This window comes from Panthera uncia, chromosome B1 (assembly GCF_023721935.1).
Source record: "Panthera uncia isolate 11264 chromosome B1, Puncia_PCG_1.0, whole genome shotgun sequence".
Lineage (NCBI taxonomy): Eukaryota > Metazoa > Chordata > Mammalia > Carnivora > Felidae > Panthera > Panthera uncia.
The window spans coordinates 90,524,350-90,545,016 of NC_064811.1; the positions used below are offsets into that span (position 1 = coordinate 90,524,350).

The 20,667-nt window shown below is 37.5% G+C and overlaps 1 protein-coding gene across 1 annotated transcript in view; it reads left to right on the forward strand.

The window, feature by feature from the left end:
* The window catches only part of ENPEP (glutamyl aminopeptidase), an 83,303-nt gene that overhangs the window by 20,898 nt on the left and 41,738 nt on the right, over positions 1 to 20,667 (forward strand). Inside the window, exons 4-8 of the mRNA XM_049631041.1 lie at positions 7,191 to 7,311; positions 9,746 to 9,900; positions 10,575 to 10,688; positions 13,687 to 13,821; positions 15,837 to 15,902. Coding sequence (XP_049486998.1) covers positions 7,191 to 7,311; positions 9,746 to 9,900; positions 10,575 to 10,688; positions 13,687 to 13,821; positions 15,837 to 15,902 — 591 coding nt within the window. The remainder of the gene's footprint in view (positions 1 to 7,190; positions 7,312 to 9,745; positions 9,901 to 10,574; positions 10,689 to 13,686; positions 13,822 to 15,836; positions 15,903 to 20,667) is intronic.

The window sequence follows — 20,667 nt, forward strand, 5'->3', positions numbered from 1 at the left end:
GCCCCTCCCCTGTTCATGCTCTGTCTCTCTCTGTCTCAAAAATAAATAAAACGTTAAAAAAAAAAAATTAAAAAAAAATTTTGTCTAGTCTATGACATTTTCTCCATCTTTCCTTGTTTTTAATAATCTGGATATTATTGAAGAGGACTGGTCAGATATTTTGTACAATATCCCTCAATATCCCTGAAGTTTTCTCATGATTAGAGTGGGGTTTTGGATTTGGAGGGAAAATACCTCAGAGAAAAGGTACACTTCTCATTAGATCATATCAAGGGACACATGCTATCAACACAACTTATTGTTGGCGATGCTAACTTTGGTCATTTGGTTCAGGTGGTATCTGCCAGGTTTCCCTAGTATAAATTACTATTTTTCTTTTCCATATTCTATCTGTTACAAGTGATCACTAAGTATAGCCCATTCCCAAGAGGAAAGGGATTAAAGTCCACTTCCTGGAGGGAGGACTATCAGAGAATTTATGGATATATATTATAGCCACCTCAGCAATTAATAAGTATACGCAAGGAGAGATAATTAAAGGTTATGTACATATCCTATTTCTCCTTAAAACTTTGACCACTCATTGTCGTATTCGCCAGTGGATCTTACCTGTAGCAGTTCTCCTTCTAATGACAATTTTCTGCCTCAGAGCTGTTTTTGACATAGGTTTATTTTATTATTTTAAAAAGACATGTTTGCTGTGGCTTTGTAAAGTTTTCAGAATGAGTTTAATTTCAATAACATTTTTATGAGTTTTTTAAAAAGATGCCTTCCTTTATTGGAAGGGCTATTCGAAATTAATGGCTCTTAATCTTCCCCCAAAGCATGTATTCAATCCAGGAAGCCATAGAAGCTTGCTAATGATTCATATTCTTTATTTAAATTTACAAAAAGATAAACATAATTTAAAATATAAAATTCTATGAGGTAAGTTAAACTTCTTTAATGTTTGGTTTTTGTTTTAAGAAAATTCTGCAGCAGTTGTAATCATCAGGCACCAAACAACTTAAATTTTGACTCAAATGAACTGGCACAAGTAACTCTCTTGTAGTTTTTTGAGGGAAAGCTGTCTGGATCTTCCTCTGTTCTCGTTCCAGTCCATTGTTACAGCATAAGTTCTATGGTTTGCTTTTTTTCTTGGCCTTCTGCTTTTTTTCTAAAAAGCTTTTTTCTTGCTTGCTTGGTTGCTTTCTATGTCTGTCTGTCTGTCTGTCTGACTGTCTATTTAGAGAGTATGAGCAGGGGAAGGGCAGAGAGAGAGAGGGAGGGAGAGAAAGAATCCCAAGTAGGTTCTGTGCTGTCAGTACAGAGCCTGATGCCAGGCTCGATCTCCCAGGGAGATGGTGACCTGAGCTAAAATCAAGAGTCAGACGCTTAACCTTAACCACCTGAGCCACCCAGCAGTCCCTAAAAGCCTTTCTAATGAGACTTTTGCAAGTCAAAAGCTTTTGGCTTTCAAGTTTATTGTGTGGGCATGAAACGCCTATTTTGGAAGTGAAAAACTCCACTTTTTCCCCCTTGTATTCTCTTAATGTTCTGGTAATGTGGATATCGCTCACCTATAAGGAAGTGCAGACAAAGAAAATCACAGAGGTTGATAATTCAGTACATTACCTGAAATGATACTAGTCTTCTCGATGGGATGCATAAAACTCTCATGTGTCAAACACTGCTTCAAATACTAGCTTATTTTATGTTCACAACCACACAAGATAGGTGCTGTTATTCCTATTTTGCACCTAGGGAAAGTCAGGTTTCATTCTTAGGGTAGAGAAAAGAGGCAGTATGATACAGTAAAGACCAAACTTTGGGCTGAATCCTAGTCAGTTTCGCCCTAGTCTTCATTGGTCTCATGTACACACAAGGAAGTTTCTTTTTAAAACCCTTCAAACTGTAAAGTCTGATGTAGAGGTCTACAATTCTTCTCTAAAACCATGTGGCTAGTTGCATGTTAAAATTCAGCAATTTTCTGATTTGTGAAGGTCAAATGGTACAAATACTGCATAGTTTTGAATAACTACAGCAGGATCTGGGGCAGCACCTTACAGTCAAAGAGAAATACTAATTTCTGCAGCACTGTTTTTGTGGTGAGAAAAATAAAGATTAGAAAAAACTATCATTTGTTCAGGTCAGATGAGTCTGCAAAATTAGTTTGCTCTGAACACATAAAAAGCTTTATATTTTCAGAACTCTTTGGATTTTATCATTGTGAAAACTGGAGTAGTGAAACTTGTCAGTGATGCAAAATATTCTATTACTGCTAACAGTCTCAGATTCACAGAATTGATGCATAGAGTGACACACTGCATGGAAAGTGCTTCTTCCATTACCTGGAAATTTTAAAGTACTCCGTGGGACTAATGATTAATCATAATGATGACACATAAAGGAAATGGCAGCAACCAATCAGGTTCCTAATTCTCATGGACGTAAATTCCTCCTCTCAAATTCCTGGAGATCCTTGAATGAAAGGGACAATATTAAGAACTCTGCAAGACTTCTTTACAGGCAGTTCCCATATGATCAGAGAAAAGTAACAACAACAACGATAACTCAGATGTATCACTCTTCCCAAAAGAATAATCAGCTGAATATATGCATTAGAAGGCACGGACTTTAAATCGGACACTAGCTCCATAGATTCAGTACTTTGAGATACGACCCATGGTATCCAATGTTGGTATACCTTGGTCATTTAATTTACTTGGGGAACTTGCTGCCTCTGCAAACTAAATATATGCATACAAATTAGGTTCTTAGAGCCTTACAAACTTTGTATTTATATATAAGGTTGTAAAGCTTATATATAAACTTGATATTTGACCTTTAATAGAGTCCTTGAATAATAAAAGATATATGACTCAGAAGGCAAGAAGAAAGAATATGCACGCATCTCTTCTTTCTCATTCCAAGCTGTTTCAATATTGCCAGTCATATACTTAAAAAAAATCATCACAGTAAAGCAAACACATAAACAAGAAAGATGGCAATTATTTCAAAGTGATGACAATTCGGGGTAATTTCCTGAACTCTGTCATGGACAGATGGTGGCTGATGGTGGAGGAAGGCTAGCCACCTTTACTAAAGCCCACAGAAAGGAGCGGGAGATACAGATGGAGCATGAGTTGAAGATGAGGTCAGAGAGCAGGAAGGGCTGAGCAGAGGACGAGTGAAGGCAGCAGCAGAGGGAAGAACGCTTGAATCAGCAAATCTGAACATCACAGATGACCTGCTATGAAATGGATGCCACATGAAAGGATTTTGAAGCTTCAAATGGCACACCATGTTGGCAGTTGGCCATCTTTAAGAATATGGTTTTTTTATATATAGCAGATAGGACACGCTTGTAGATAAACTTTGGCTGGTTATGTTACCAGATTAATGTCTGAATCTGTATATTCTGTGATTGCTTAGCTCAGTTGATCAGAGCAATGGTCATAAAATATGATGGATGACCCTTCAAAATAAGGGTCATGGATCCCATGTGATCTTCAGACTGGTTAGACTATGAAGACAGAACATAGCTCTGGGGGCTTGAGTTTCTCAGAAACAAAAGAAGAAAGGACTACTTTCATTGATTGAATCCACATTAATATCAATCTACCAACAGAAGTCTAGAGAGTGAGAAAAAACAGAATATGTTGTCTCAGAAGCATTGTGCTTAAAGGGAGTTGATCCACTAGCATGGGAAAGAAGATCTGGTACAAAGAGCACAGTCTTTCTCTTCCCCATTTTCCACCTGGGGTTCCCACTGTTATCTCTTCTTCCTCTTAACTCTCAACGGTGAGTCTAGGGACTCGGTGTTATTGCTTCTTCCTCTTTCTCCCTCTTTCTCAATGTTTCATTGTTCAGACATTATGTGTGGCACAGAAGTAGGGTGTCAATAACAGTGGAGGAAGTCATGATGGAACTACCTTCCTGAAGTTTTTTAATGAGAATAGATGTAGTAGAAATTCTGAGGGAGTTTTGACACCATAATCAATTCACAGATGAAAAATTCTCAGAATTTCTGCATCTAATGGAGCCATCCTGTCTAGTCATGATAGTTTTGATTTCACAGGGGGCAACTACCTCTGCTCTGTACAGTGGCCACCGACTGGATCCTTAGTTTCACTGAACTTCTTGGGAAATGCATGTCATCGTTTCCATAGAAAGAGAAAACAGTGAGAAAATGTATCATCTATCCTGACAGCTGAAAAAAAAAAAAACAAAAACAAACCTCAAAGGATATTGTGATGATAGTTGTGTGAATAGTGTTGCCTTTAGAGATGAAGATGAACACATCTTTACTTTTGCAAATAAAGCAAGAATGTCAATGACCCAGTGGATGTGGGAACAGTGAGCCAGCGCTGGTAATTTCAGGGATGCTCTTTCAGTACTTGTCCTTTATTTGCTTTTTACAAAATGTTTATTTATTTATTTTGAAAATGAGAGTGTGTGTGTGTGCGCACATGAGTGGGGGAGGGGCGGAATGAGAAGGGGGGAGAGAATCCCAAGCAGGCTCTGAGTTGTCAGCACAGAGCCTGACTCGAGACTCGATCCCACTAACCATGAGATCATGACCTGAGCCGAAATTAAGAGTCAGATGCTTTACTGACTGAGCCACCCAGGCACTCTGGTATTTGTCCATTAAATTATTGGATCTTTCCACTGTTGTTCACAGCTGAGAAAAAATGGCTCAAGATCCATGCCTATAAGAATACCAAAATTAGCAATGCTTTTGGCATAATAAAGGAAGAAAGTAGGCATAGTTTCTCTTTCTTTTTTCCTTTTTTAAAGTTATGAGTCACCTGTGCCATTAGGTAGATGGGATTGGATTTACTAAATGACTGCATATTTTGCTTTACTTGAGGGTTTTGAATCTGGCCATAAGTTTAGCAAGTACGCTTCACTTGAATTCCTCAAAGTTATTTTTAAAAGACTTTTTTTAGGGAAGTTTTAAGTGTACAATTAAATTGAAGGGAAGGTATGAAGATTTTACATATACCTCCTGCCCCCACATATGCATCCCTTCCCCCATTATCACTATCACTCCTCCAAATAGTACATTTTTTTTTAACCAAAGATGAACCTACATTGATACATCATAATATCCAAAATCCATAGTTTACCATAGGTTTCGCTCTTGGCATTGTACATTCTATGGATTTGGACAAATGTATAATGTTATTTTTGTATCATTGTTATATCCTACAGATTACTTTCACTGCCCTAAAAATCCTCTGTGGTCCATTTATTCATATTTCCTTCTTCCTCCACCTCCTAACCCCTAGCGACTACTGATCTCCTTATTGTCTCCATAGTTTTGCCTCTTCCAAAATTAATATAGTTGGAGTGATACAGTACGAGGCCTTTTCAGATTGGCCTCTTTCAGTTAGTAATATGTATTTAAGGTTTCTCCCTGTCTTTTCATGGCTTGATAGCTCATTTCTTTTTAGCACAGAGTAATATTCCATTGTCTGGATGGGCCACAGTTTATTTATCTATTGAAGGACATCTTGGTTGCTTCCAAGTGTTGGGAGTTGTGAGTGAAGCCACTATAAACATTTACGTGCAAGTATTTGTTGGACATGTTTTAAAATCTTTAGGTAAATACAAAGGAGCACAATTACTGCATCATATAGTAAGGGTATGTTTAGTTTTGTCAGAAACTTCCAAAGTATCTTCCAAAGCGGCTGTAGCATTTTGCATTCCCAGCAGCAATGTATGGGAACTCCATGTCCTTGCTAGCATTTGTTGTTGTCAGTGTTCCAGGTTTTGGCATTCTAGTGGGTGTGCAGTCGTACCTTACTGTTGCATTCTCCTTGATGACATATGATGGGGAGCATCTTTTTGTGTACGCATTTGCAAACTCTGTATCTTCACTGATGAGGTGTTTGTTAAGGTCTTTGGCCCATGTTTTAATCAGCTTGTTTGTTTTCTTCTTGTTGAATTTTAAGAGCTCTTTGTATATTTTGGGTAGCAGTCCTTTATCAGATATGTCTCTTGCAAATATTTTCTCCCAGTCTGTGGCTTGTCTTCTCATTCTCTTGACATTGTCTTTCACAGACCAGAAGTTTTTAATGAAGTCCAAATCATCAATTATTTCTTTCATGGTGTTGCAAGAAGTTATCTTCATACCCAAGGTCATCTAAGTTTTCTCCCATGTTATCTTCTAGGAATTTTACAGTTTTGCATTTTACATTTAGGTCTGCAATCCATTTTAAGTTAATTTTTGTGAAGGGTGTAAGGTCAGTATCTAAATTCATTTTTTTGCATGTGCAAGTTCAGTTGTTCCAGCACCATTGGTTAAAAACATGATCTGTATTCCATTGTATTGCCTTTGCTTCCTTGTCAAGGATCATTTGACTATTTTTATTGGGTCTATTTCTGGGCCCTCTACTGTGTTGTACTGATCTATTTGTCTATTCTTTTGCTAATACCACATTGTCTTGATTAGTATAGCTTTATAGTAAGTCTTTAAGTCAGGTAGTATCAATCTTCCAACTTAGTTTTTCTCCCTCAATATTGGGTTGGCTATTCTGGGTCATACATGCTTGAAATTGGGGGGTAAAAAGTTTATACTTGGATTTGATTTATAAATCATGTGATAGGCACACAAATAGAGAATTGATGTAGTTTGTCAAGATGCCTCCCTCTCAGAAAATTTTGAATCACTATATTTTAGACTCTGGGAGTAAAATAGTTAAAATATCAAAAGGGTAATTTGGACAGTAATGAATAGTACAAGCAAAAAAAAATGTATCTAAGGGCTCTTTAGATGAGAAAATCACATGACTCATTTCCTCAAAGGCAGATTACACACACACACACACACACACACACACACACACAGAGAAAGAGAAAGAAATTGATAGAAAAATAGGTACACATAGATATTAAGAATATATGTTCAAAATAGAAAAAAAATAATAACATTTAAAAAATATATTGGACACTATGCCAACTGTTGCGACTTACATAATTTCTAGTTATTGAAATTACTCAGAGTGTTATACAGCATAATTTCCTTTACACATCAGTCTCAGAGATGTGAAGTGATTTGTCCAAAACCATAAAGACCTGGGATTCAAACAAGTCTCTACCTGGCCCCAAAGCTCACCTTCTCTCCACTATGTTATATGTCATAGTTTTTGTGTTTTATCAAACAAAGAATAATTTTCACTGAATTTTTGTGTTTTGTTTAATAGCTCACTATATATGTCCAGCCAGAGCAAAAGCACACAGCTGAATATGCTGCAACCATAACTAAAATTGTGTTTGATTATTTTGAAGAATACTTTGCTATGGATTATGCTCTTCCTAAATTAGGTGAGACTCATTTTTTATTTTCTTATTTTTAATATTGCCTTTGCTTTCACCAAAGTTAAATCATTTCCTCCAGGTTTTGCATTTTCAGTTAATAGTCACCCCTTAGTCTTTTTATTATATGCCTAAAATATGTGTCTAATATTTACTAGACCCTGAAACGCATTTTGGATTCCTCCAAGAATAATGTCCATACTTACTCTGTTCTTACCTGTTAAGTGCAAAGACTTTTACTTCCAAATAAAGATTAAAGTATTGTGTGGAACTGCAGACGCTGATAATAATGGAGCCAGAAATAGCAACCTAGATTAGTTGATTTCAAAGTCATTACTGTTCCAATAGCTTACATTGCTGCTCTCCCATCAATGAGTTCATAACTAAAAGAGATAAATGATGCTATCGGAGTCCTGTGTTCTTCCTGTCCTTCCATTGGACAAGACTAATTCTAGATTCTCCAGCAGTTAGAATGAAAAAAAAAAAAAATATATATATATATATATTTTTTAAAAATATATATATATATATTTTTTTTTCTAATGGGGGGGAACGTTTTCTTTTTAAAATAAAAATAAGGCTATAATCGAAATGGTGTGGATATGACACTTCTACCAACAGCAAACATGCTTTATTAGTAAGCTTGCGTGGTATTTGCAAAGACTTTAAATGAAACATCCATATAGATGTCTGTAGGGATAAAATGGAGGCAACAAGAATGCCAACCAACCCAAAATTGATTTCTCCATTTCAATTTATGCCTGTACTTTAACAAATTAGCAGTGCAAAGTGACTGGGAAACCAGGTTCTCTGAGTGGGAATAGCTGTGGCTCTGAGCACCTTTGTAGATGGTCCGTTTTCTCTTCAATGGCATCAGCTCCCAACTATTACAGAGAAACAACTTTTCATCAAAATCAGAATAATATTTAATAAAATGTTAAGCACATCAATTTAAAAGTCTCTTCTCTCTTTATCTCACTTGTACCACCCAGGATAAAGTGGGAAGTGGAGCTTTTAGATATTTATTCTCTCTGCTCCTTTTCTCTTCCTCATTCTCCCTTACTCCTTCTTTATACTTTAAAATGCATTTCAACCCTTTCAGAATTAACTGTTTCCTAGACTTTTTTTACAGATGACTTCTGCATTTGTCACACTCCCTGTTTATTAAACACTACACTAGAGTTCATTAATTATAATGTTAATACTCACTAGAGAAACCAGGTCACAAAAAAAGTCCTTTTGTTCAAAGATTAGGTACAAATTATACTCCATGATGTCTTTTTTAAAAATTTTTTTTAACGTTTTTATTTATTTTTGAGACAGAGAGAGACAGAGCATTAACGGGGGAGGGGCAGAGAGAGAGGGAGACACAGAATCGGAAACAGGCTCCAGGCTCTGAGCCATCAGCCCAGAGCCTGACACGGGGCTTGAACTCACGGACCGCGAGATCGTGACCTGAGCTGAAGTCGGACGCTTAACCGACTGCGCCACCCAGGCACCCCTACATTCCATAATGTTATAGAAAATATTGGTCCTTGGAGGGAATAGTTCTTCACCCTTTAAGTGGGTGTTCTTGTGACAAAATAGCCAAACCTAAGAATGAAGATGACACAAAAAGAAAACTACTGCTGTAATCTTTTTATTGAAGATAATATACCCATTTTTCATTCTTTATAAAAAGGTTTAGGAATCCTTATTTTAACTAGAATCATTGAAATTCTGGGTGCTAATAGAGAAATTACATTTTTTTATTATAGTTCATTAACTGAAGAAATTGCATCCTGTCCACTAATCGAGCTCAACATTTTCCGTTTTGCGATTTAACATGGAACTGATCAGCACCGCTTCTTCCTGTCATTATATCTAAGATTATGGGCCCAAACAAAAATAAAGAATAGAAAGTCCTGGTAGAACCCGACATGGTAGGTCTGGAAGAGAATTGAGAAAGAATACAGTTTATTTCGTGTTGACCCAGCTTCTTTAGTGCACACAAATTGATGGGACCCTATTCAATTAGTAGGGAATCGAGCTGATAAATTGTACAGAAATAGGGAAAAAGTGGAATTTTATATTCTCTAATATTCTGCATCCCTGGATAGAAATATATCTCTGTGTACTTCGAAGCCCTGCACTTCTAATAAAAATGAAGTACAGACAGAGACAAAGACATAAAATTATAGAGGACTGAAAAGAGCATTGCCATTAGTATCCTTCTTTGAAAAATAGAAGACACATTGATATCTGGAGTCAACAGGAAACATTCCATGGAAAGTTTGAGTGCATGAAGATTGAATAGTTCACACAAATAGATTATTGTTTTTTATTCTAAGAAATTATTTTTAGCCTTTTTAAAACACATTCATCCAAAGAACTTAATTTGGTAAGAAATGTTATAAACAAATGCAAAGAAGTATTTCTCATGGGACTGTTTCTTTTTCCATAGATGAAATCGCTATTCCAGACTTCGGCACCGGGGCTATGGAGAACTGGGGACTAATCACTTACAGAGAAACAAATTTGCTTTATGACCCTCAGGAATCAGCTTCATCAAACCGGCAGAGGGTGGCCAGTGTGGTTGCCCATGAACTTGTGCATCAGGTATAGAATCTTAGCATCAAATCAGCTTTTTAAAAAATTTTTTTATTTAGAGAGAGAGAGAGAGAGAGAGAGAGGGAAAGCATGAGTGCACACACAAGCAGGGGAGGGGGAGACAGGCTCTGTCAGTGCAGAGCCTGATGCGGGTCTCAAACCCACGAACCACAAAATCATGACCTGAGCCAAAATCAAGAGTCAGACCCTTAACCGACTGAGCTACCCTGATGCCCCTCAAATTTTCGCTTGTTTTTTAAAGTAGCTTAAGACCATAGGAATAACTGAAATTAATTATAACTTGACAAATAAAAAACGGCCAATCAGAAAATCCTGCTTGAAAGTCTTTCTTAGTGCTACTAAATATTTTACCATAAAACCTTTTAAGACACATTGTTTTGCCTGTAGTAAGTATACAGGAGTCTTTGTTATGACTTTAAATAGTCCTGGTGATACTTAAATAAAGGCAATAAACGAAAGAGAATTTAAGATCATTTAAAAATCAGGAGAAGTGGAAAAAAATCAGGAGAAATAATGCAGGAAATAAATGCTAATTAAGTACAATGCCTGCCACTTCTGTGTCAAGTGACATTTTCATGGACAAATAAACGTACTGAAATGGTCTAGGCCTCTCTACCACAAGCATAAAAATTTAACCATCTCTTTATTGCTTATAATTCCAGTGGTTTGGAAATATTGTGACCATGGAATGGTGGGAAGACTTGTGGCTGAATGAAGGCTTTGCTTCCTTCTTTGAGTTCCTGGGAGTAAACCAAGCAGAAAAAGAGTGGCAAATGGTGAGCCCTAAACACATAAGCTCCAAATGTCTATTTTCCTCATGAAAGTGACTGAGACCTGTACACAATAACAATGTCCCCGAGTCAGGGGCCTGGTGCAATGGTGAACTGGGGAGCCAAGCCCGTTGTGTGTATGGAGTAGAATCGGTCAGCTCCACTGAACTCTATCTGGCTTAGGGTGAGTGCCGAGGTCTCGGATAGCAATTGACCAGCCCAGTCTGAGGATATCCTTGATAGAGTCCCTTAATAACATGTGTCAAAGTAAGAAAAAAAACATAGTGAGCTTAGGCAACGCAGCTCTATATTTAAGTGTCTGTAGTGCTAGTCCTTTGAAAAATCTCTCATTTTGCAAACCACTTACCTTATGGTGAAATAGTGTGGTAAAGAAATAAGAGCATACACTTAGTGTTACAGAGAATGTGACTTTGAGCAAGTGACGTATCCTGAGTTGGTTCTCTCCTCTATACAAGAAGAACATTGTTCTCTCTCTTGTAAGCTTAAAAGCTCCTAAAAATACATGTAACTACCATTATCCTACCTTATGTCCCTGAGGGGCCTGGAACAAAGGCGTCTGTGAACCCTAAAGATTTTTTTCTGAAAAGCTAAATCTGTCTTTATCTCTATTTAGATGGTGTAGGTATGCCTGTCTGTTAGTATATATGAAAGTGTAAATGTGTAGATGTGTAAAAGTAGAGAATTACAGAAAGTTGTGTACTATAAGACTACCGCCCTCTACTGGAAAAAATAAAAAGACAAACTTGAAGCCTTTGGCCGATTCTGCAAGCTATCTTAAAAAATGAAGAAGTTAACTTGCAACAATTCCTGCTTTAGAACTTTAATCTACATCATGGTTTTCCAACCATGGAACTACTGAGATTTGGCCCAGATAATTCAGGAGTGCTTGATAATGGTGGAGGCTGTCCTGTGTATTATAGGATATTTAAGAGCATCCCTGGCCCATATAGAGATACAAGTAACCCTCCCTCCTCAGTTGTAAAACCAAAAATGTGTCCACATGTTTCCAGATGTTCCCTGGGGGACAAACTTTCCACTAGTTGGGAATCACTCACATATGTTGAAAATTGTTGATTTTGTAATTTGTTGAAACTAAACTATATAAATGAAAAAATATGTTGTCCTTTATTTTCTATAAAATAACCTGATGCCATACTTATATCAAGGTATTGCAAGAAAGTATAACATTTTAAATTGTTGTCATATATATATATAAATGTTATATATATATATATGTATATATATATATACACATATATATACATATATATATACATATATATACATATACATATATACATATATATACATATATATAACATTTTAATATTCCAATTCAGTATTTCAAAACACCAATGAAATTTCAAAAGAATTTAGTATGCAGTTCTTAAGTGAAATTTAATCACATGGTCCAACTCATTTATTCACCCATTCATCATCATTCATTCATTCATTTTTTTTAAGTTTATTTATTTATTTTGAGAGAGAGAGAGAGTGAGAGAGCATGAGCAGGGGAAGGGCAGAGAGAGAGGGAAAGAGAGCAAATCCCAAGCAAGCTCCGCATTGTCAGCATGGAGCCTGATGTGGGGCTCAAAATCACGATCTGTGAGATCCTGACCCGGGCCGAAACCAAGAAGAGGACACTTAACCAACTGAGCCACCCAAGTGCCCCCCATTCATTCATTCTTTATCCACTCATTCAGTCTTCTGTCTTTAGTGAACACTACAGAGTATCCAAAACTGAACAAAACATAGCTCTTGCCCTCAAGGAGCTCCCAGTTAAGGGTATGGCGGGTAGAGGGGACAGATAAATAAAAAGACAGACTGTAAGAGAGCCTGATAAGTACCACAATAGTGGAGCTTCACTTTACAGGTGAAAACTCTGATGCCCAGGAAGGTAATATAACTTTCCAATCTCACATAGAAAATTGGTAGCACAACTAAGACTAGAGTCAAATTTCCTGACCCTGAGACCTGAATGCGTTCTGCATCTAAAAGGTGTACAAAGTTTTAAGTCCAGGTCAAAATTACCTTGATTGGCAGTCATCACTTGACAATAGTACCTTGTCTATTATAAATGGAAATCACAAAATTGGAAAATGTAAATATAGTATGCTCCTCTTTGGGGAATATTTTTAATAAAAGGAGACCAATAAGGCTTTTGATTTTTTTTTAAGTAATGATTTAACAGAATGAGATTTCAGAATCTAATTGATTATGAATCAAAATAATAATAGCAGCTAATATGTTGGCTTTCACTCCACCAGAGACTATGCCAAATGCTTACCATGCATTATCTCCTTGAATTCTCTAACAATTCCAAAAAGTAGATGCCATTATTATCGCTATTTGATGGGTGCAGGAGCTTGCTTAAACCTACGTATCTAGAAAATGGCAAAAATTGAGTTATGAGCTGTGGAAGTCTGACTAGATGGCTAGACCTCTCAACCACTGTATTTTGCCAAGAAAATATAGTATTGGAGTGAGAAGATGATGAACTATGGAAAAAGCTAGTATTTTCTTTGATTAATTATGAATCATCCAAATTCTAATGATTAGTTGACTGAAAAAAAGAAATCCCGAACATTAGTTTTTGGCAGATCAACATGTATCCTCACTTAATTCTGAGAACAAAGGTGTGAGGCGATAACATGCCCATTGCACAGGTGCGGAAATAGGGCTTGAAAAGCTTGGCACATGTCCGAAAGTCACACAGAAGTGGCAGAGACAGAATTCACAGATGCTTGTGTCTTCTTGGCCTGTCACATAGGGGCTAAGTCAAAGGAATTATACTAGAAGAAAGGAACGGAATCCATGCAGATGAATCAGTGCAACATGTGATTCATTTGGATACCTAACGCTTGTCTTAAGTAATTTGAGCAATTTATATTTATTCTCCCCCAATTTTATATCCCTGATATTTTGAAATATGGACCAGTATAGAGGAAGTGCTGTATTTCTTTGGTTCGTTGTGTCGTTTCAGAGAGATCAGATGTTACTTGAAGACGTGTTACCTGTACAAGAGGACGATTCTTTGATGTCTTCGCACCCCATTGTTGTCACTGTGACAACTCCTGCTGAAATAACATCTGTCTTTGATGGAATATCCTATAGCAAGGTGGGGAAGATAGGACATTGTTGTGAGCATCTTCCTGTTTAGTGACTTTTAGTAAATGCCTAAAAACGGTAAGAAGGTTAGACTATGCTCATGGGCTTTAGGAAACAGTGTGGAACTTATTCTGGATGCTGAATATTCAGTAGTTGGTACTTTTCGGTCAAAACGATCAATGCTGGTCATTGTCACAAGACTTTGAATCAGACTTTGAAAGATTTCTCCCTTCGCTTTTGTTTATAGCCTCTCTCATTCTAACTGAACATGTACACTTTAAGCTTCAAATTCTTTTATCTGATTTTTTAAAAGACAGTAAATCTTCTTTTTCTGCTATGTGGTCTTTGGAAAACACCATATATGGGGACATCTTTTCTATAGAATCCTTTAGTGTTTCCAGGAAGAACTGAAACCCAACTCAGTTGGAAGGAATTCCTTTTATCCATTTTTATATAAGACATAAAGATGACGTTATTAGCATGTTGCAGATGGGGCATTTTTATCCATGAAATTTTTTTTGCAGAACTACTGAAGGTCTGCAGCGACCCATTTTTCCCACAGTGTTTCCTTCCTACAGCTCCTCCTCCAAATGTATTCATGCCTGCATGCAGCATGATGTAGTTATTTCCCTTTTGCTGTTCAAGGTTTACCCACTATGCTAAGTTGCTCAAAAGCCACTGGAAATGAATACCGTTTGTTATTCTGGATAATACCTAGTTTTGTTTAAGACAAAATATTTTAATTATTAAAATGAATACTAGATAAAATGGCTTACGTGAGAAAAGCCTTCTATAGATGGCTACTTCAAATTTATAGCATCATAATTTTGGCTTTCCCTGTCATTCCCACAGCATCTTTTTAGGCTTCTTTTCTCATTTTTCTTTCGTATTGTTAATGATTCTTTTATATTTCTGTTAAAGTGAACATTTCTAGGCCACTTACAGGATATTCTAATTACTCACATGGAGATGTTTATATTTTATTTTTTTTTAAATTTTTTTTTTTCAACGTTTTTTTTTTATTTATTTTTGGGACAGAGAGAGACAGAGCATGAACGGGGGAGGGGCAGAGAGAGAGGGAGACACAGAATCGGAAACAGGCTCCAGGCTCCGAGCCATCAGCCCAGAGCCTGACGCGGGGCTCGAACTCACAGACCGCGAGATCGTGACCTGGCTGAAGTCGGACGCTTAACCGACTGCGCCACCCAGGCGCCCCTATATTTTATTAAATCGGTTTCTTTCCGAGTCCTAGATGTTCCATGGGTTTAAGATACTAGGTCAGAAATAAATGTTCTAGGCCTTTAGTCTTCTCTGTGCAAAAATAATTTATACTTAATAAATTGCAGTAAAAATTGCTATCAGATGGGGAGAAGCACATGTTCTTCCGGCAAGTTACTTGAAAATGGATATAAAAATTTATCAATAGTGCATTTTAGTATTAATCTTATAACATGTGCAGAGAAAGTAGAGAGCAGAAGTATTCATTAGATTCTTCAGACAAAATAAAACCAAATGAGATGAACTGCTTTTGAAAAGGATTTTATACCTAAATGATATATCTATATTAAACTATTTGACCAGATAATTCCTCAACTATTTCCACAAAATGTAGTATTTTGAAAAGTATTGAAATAAATTTAAGAAGTAGCCAGAATTTTATCATGGAATTACTTTCCTTATTCACTGAAAAATAAGAATTTTCTAAGTCTTTCTAACGGTTCTCTTTCATTAGAAAAGCTCCATCTGCTGGTTCATTTGATGAAGTGCAATAATTATTTAACCCCCAAGTCTCTGAAATGATGGCCCCTTTATCAACTACTCTTGACCTTTTTGTTATTTTAGAAGCATAGATACAGGAGGTGTGCCAAATGCTGTTTTTATTTTAAAACCATGGAGCTATAGCCAAGTAATTTAGTGGAGTCATATTGAAGAGATAATCTCACACATATGATCATGAAATACTAGTCACGACAGTGGTCACTGGTATCCTTTACTAGTTCAATTTGCTATTCTTTTCCACCATAGGGCGTTTCCATTCTGAGGATGCTTGAAGACTGGATAACCCCAGAGAAGTTTCAAAAAGGATGTCAGGTATGATTTATGACTTTTAACAGTTTTACGCGTGAGCCACATCGGTCTGTGGCTGATGAATATCGGTATGTGATTAATCAAGGAACTACTCCTCTTTTACTTTTTCCTCTCCTTATGCAGGGACAGATTAAACAGCAAAACATAGAAAGGTGACTTCACATCCAGTTAACTGCCCACACTGTTATCTCTAATTACCATGTAGCAGAAATTTCATGGAGAAGTTACATGGAGTCCTTAGTTATTTTTGATATCCTTTACATGTGTATTGGCTTAGGCTGCCATAATAAATACATCGACTGAGTCGTTTAAACAACAGAAATTTATTTTCTCACCGTTCTGGGGGCTGAGAAGTCTCCGACCAAGGCACCGCAGATTCCTGTTTTAGAGAGGGCTGTTTGCCTGGCTTGTAGATGGCTGCCGTTCCCTTGTGTCCTCACATAGCCGAGGGAGAGAGCTTTTGGGTGCCTCTTATCATCAAGGCATTGATCCCATCATGAGGGTCCCACCCTCATGACTTCATCTAAACCTAAATACCTCCCAAAGACCCCATCTGCCAACACAATCGCATTAGAGATGAAGCTTCTATGTATGAATTTTGGGGAACACAACTCAGTCCATAGTGACATGACATAAAGATTTAAGTGTATCTATAAAAGTCTTCCTTTATAGTTCGTGCAAGGACTTTTTCCTTATTATTGGACTTAAAAGTGGCAAATACACACATTCAAGGAATGTGTAGAGTCAAGGAATAAAGAGGGCCTGCTTCCTTTTGGAAGCAGAAATGGTAATACATTTTCAAAAGCATTGCACACATCCCCCTTAGGCATACTGCCCCAGTGGATATTTCAGCTTCTTTTTTGTTTTTCTAGAAAACCTAAGCCAAATCTCTCAGGGTTTTAATGGCATCAGTGTGGCTACACTCTGTCCCTGTAACTGTCCTGTCTGTAGGTTGGCCCATTCAGCCTGGAGTCGGAATTGTCTTCCTGCTTCTTCCCATTCTCCTCCATCCTCCCCACTGTGAGGCCTCGGGTGGTTAGGCAGAGCAGTGGTGCTGGGGTGCCGGTCCAGAACGTAGAAAACAGGTCAGAGCAGCGTCCTGCCAGCCTTCCCAAAGAGTGCCAGTACTCCTTTTGGATGTGATTCCCCAGGACAATGTCCGCTCACTATTCCTTCAGCTCTTACCACCACTGAGCCTTCTTATGTGGCATCTAGCAGTCTCTATGCCACCCCAAAAAGAAACAGCCTCTTTACCCAATGGCAAAATTCCTAGGTGACTATTTACGTAAGACACAAGACCAAGACTTAGGAGATATTCAGGGAGCACATCAATACATTTTACTCCTCTTGTCTACTAATAAAATACTCTCTGTGGACACTGGAAGAAAGGGAGAAGCCATGTGCCTGTTCTTATGTGTACATTAGAACACCTTGTAACGTTTCCATCAGCTTCAAAGTCACATTTCATCATATCTTCTCTCACTGTGAGCACCTTTAGTGGGGAACTCTGTCTTCTGTATCTTTGTATATATTCCAGTCCCTAGTAGACTGCATTACACATGATAGACAATCCAAACAGTGCTTCTTAAATGAATGAATGGTCTGTAATAAACAACACGGAGAAAAAAGCAAAGACAATTCATTTTTAAAAATTAAGTTAAATTCCATTTGCATAGTTTCATTCTAAATGAAACTGATGGATAACACATTCTTGGAATTTTCAAAGCTGACTTCAAACTAAATGATTTTTAAAGCAACTCCTAGAGATGTACCAGGAGTCTTTAAAAGTGAATAGCTATTCTAATAATTCAGTAATACTCTCATATTTCCTTTATCCTGGTATCTATGGTATAATTAATTAAAAATCTAGTCCTATCTAAAACTAATATTTCTCAAGTGAAATATGTCTTCCTCTACCCTGTGACTACAGATGGAGCTAGAAACCAAACTAGAATGAATAGATATTAATTTTTTCATGCCATCATAGTGCTGTGGAATAAATTAACACACACACACACACACACACACACACACAACCCACTAGCCACTAAAACACTCACTTTTCCCCTACAATCTTCAAACACTAGCTAATATCTGAAAACAGCATATGATCAGTATAGACCACACTCAATAAGCTCTCAAGCCAATTGGAACATTCTTTTACTTCATTCAAGTATCTGAATAGTGTCTTTACTTGAATTAGCATCACTCTATGTTTGCTGCCCCTAAATTCCACAATCTGTGATATTGTTCAAGATCTTTCCCTAGCAAATACTTTCTTACCAAAGTGACTCTTCATTAGCTGACCTGGTGTGGTACTAAATCTGGGGATGGCCAGCTGTCTATTCTCTTTCAAGCTCATCACCTTCCCCCGAACCCTATCTCAGACCTCAAAGTAGGTAGTCGTGAAGGGGAATAAGATCAAAGCCATCACCTGGAAAATCTTTAAGGCTGTGCTTGTGCATAAGAAATGATAACAGGTAATGGGGAATTTGTAACAGTATATGGTCATGAAATCAAGCTGAGAAATATATCCATCCTTTCTTTTTCTCCTAGTATAAGAAATAGCCCTGATGGGACAGCAATGGCTCAGCTGCAACTTGTCCTTTCCCTTCCTGGGATACTAGTAACAGAAACAGTCTTCTTTTCCTTTTGTGCTTACCACACCAAACCCAACTAATGAGGGGCTATTATTGGGGGATGTAGGTCATCATGAAATTTTGAGTGGAATGACTGCATTGTGACTATTCAAGGTGAAGAAAGAAATTTCTCAATATAGAGTATTCAGAAATGCACTAATCTAGACAAAATAAAATTGATGTCTTCTTTTTTGAAAGAGAGAGAGAGCGCGCGCACACAAGCAGGGGAGGGGAGAACAAGAGGGAGAGAGAAAATCTTAAGCAAGCTTCATACTCAGCACAGAGCTTTACATGGAGCTCGGGGCTCCATCTCATGAGGGTGAGATCCTGAGCTGCCAAAATCAAGAGTTGGACACTTAACTGACTGAGCCACCCAGGCACCTCAAAATTGATGTCTTTTAATATACTGTTTATATAAATGTCTATGTAGCCTATAGTTCGGAAGAAGCAAGAGACTGCAGTTTAAAAAGCAGTAACAATAACAACACCACTGACAGAAACCACACAGACTGGTTAAGGATTCAGAATTCCTTCAAAGTTACCTTAGAAAAATCTCATCGCCTCTCTAGGCACCAGTTTTCTTCACCCCCCAAAATGTGAGTTGTATTAAATAATACTTAAAGTCCCTTCTAATTCCAAGATGGCATGTTTCTAAGCTCAAGGCATTGTGAGTATACAAATAAACTCCTCTAAATTAATTTTAAAAAGCTACTACTTACTAGAAATTTTCATTAACAGGTAGCTATGGTTACAATTCATTACTAATACTCAAGTATCCATTTATTTTATTTAGAATGAATGATTTGTGCAAAGCTCTGGAACAAATGCTTAAAACTGATATCCAGTGAGCGCCTTTCGTTTCTTCTCCCTTCCTTTGCCTGCCCTCCAGTGGTAGTGCTGAGCAGTGAACTAATCGAAAGAACAAAAACAAAGGCAGCATTCCTAACTGGTCGCAACCCTAGTCCAGGCTTCTTGGAGCTGGCTGCTAATATTGTTTTATCTCTCTATGCCTGAAAAGAAAGGAATTTAGAAGATAATGTGACTTAGGCACAGTACCTCCTGAAAATTATAGTCACTTTGAGTGAAACTGTCATGTGCGAAGTCAACCACTTGTTATTCTTTGAAGGCTCAAGAAACACTTAAGAAAGTGATGTTATTTTATTTTATTTTATTTTATTTTTTGAAAGAGAGTGACGTGAGCAGGGGCGGGGCAGAGGGAGAGGGAGAGAGAGAATCCCAAGCAGGCTCTGCACAGCCAGCATAGAGTCCAAGGCAGGTCTCTATCCCACAGCCATGAGATCATGACCTGAGCTGAAATCAAGAGTCAGATGCTCAGCCGACTGAGCCACCCAGGTGCCCCAAAGATGTCCCTATTACATGGGACAATTCCTGACAGCAACAGAGGAGAAGTGGCATAAGTGGCACCCAATTATGAGACTAGGAGAAAAGTGGGGATTTTCTTTAGGGACCTACCACATTGGATCTGAAAACTCACGTATAGAGAGATTCTGTGAACAAAATCATTAAAGGGGAGAGCTTTCTAGTTAAAAATAATTCATATTTTATTTATTTATTTTTAATTTTATTATTATTATTTTTTTTTTAACGTTTTATTTATTTTTGAGACAGAGACAGAGCACGAACGGGGGAGGGGCGGAGAGAGAGGGAGACACAGAATTGGAAGCAGGCTCCAGGCTCTGAGCCATCAGCCCAGAGCCCGACGCAGGGCTCGAACTCACGGACCGTGAGATCGTGACCTGAGCTGAAGTCGGCTGCTCAACCGACTGAGCCACCCAGGCGCCCCAATTAATTCATATTTTAAAGCCATTTGAAGAGTAAAGACATTCTTTAAAGGGAATAATTTCCCAAATTTATTCATGATCAGGATCATCATTATCATTCTTAGTGTTCAAAAGGTTGTATATCCATTTCCTTAAAGCAGGAGTCTACCAACAGCGACTTGCAGGCCAAATCTGGCCCACCACTCATTTTTCTAAGGTCTGCAAACAAAATCATTTCTACAACTTTGAACTGTTGAAAAATCACAAGAATAACAATATTTTATGACACATGAAAGTTACATGAAATTCAAATATCAGAATGCATAAATAATGTTTTATTGGTTATTC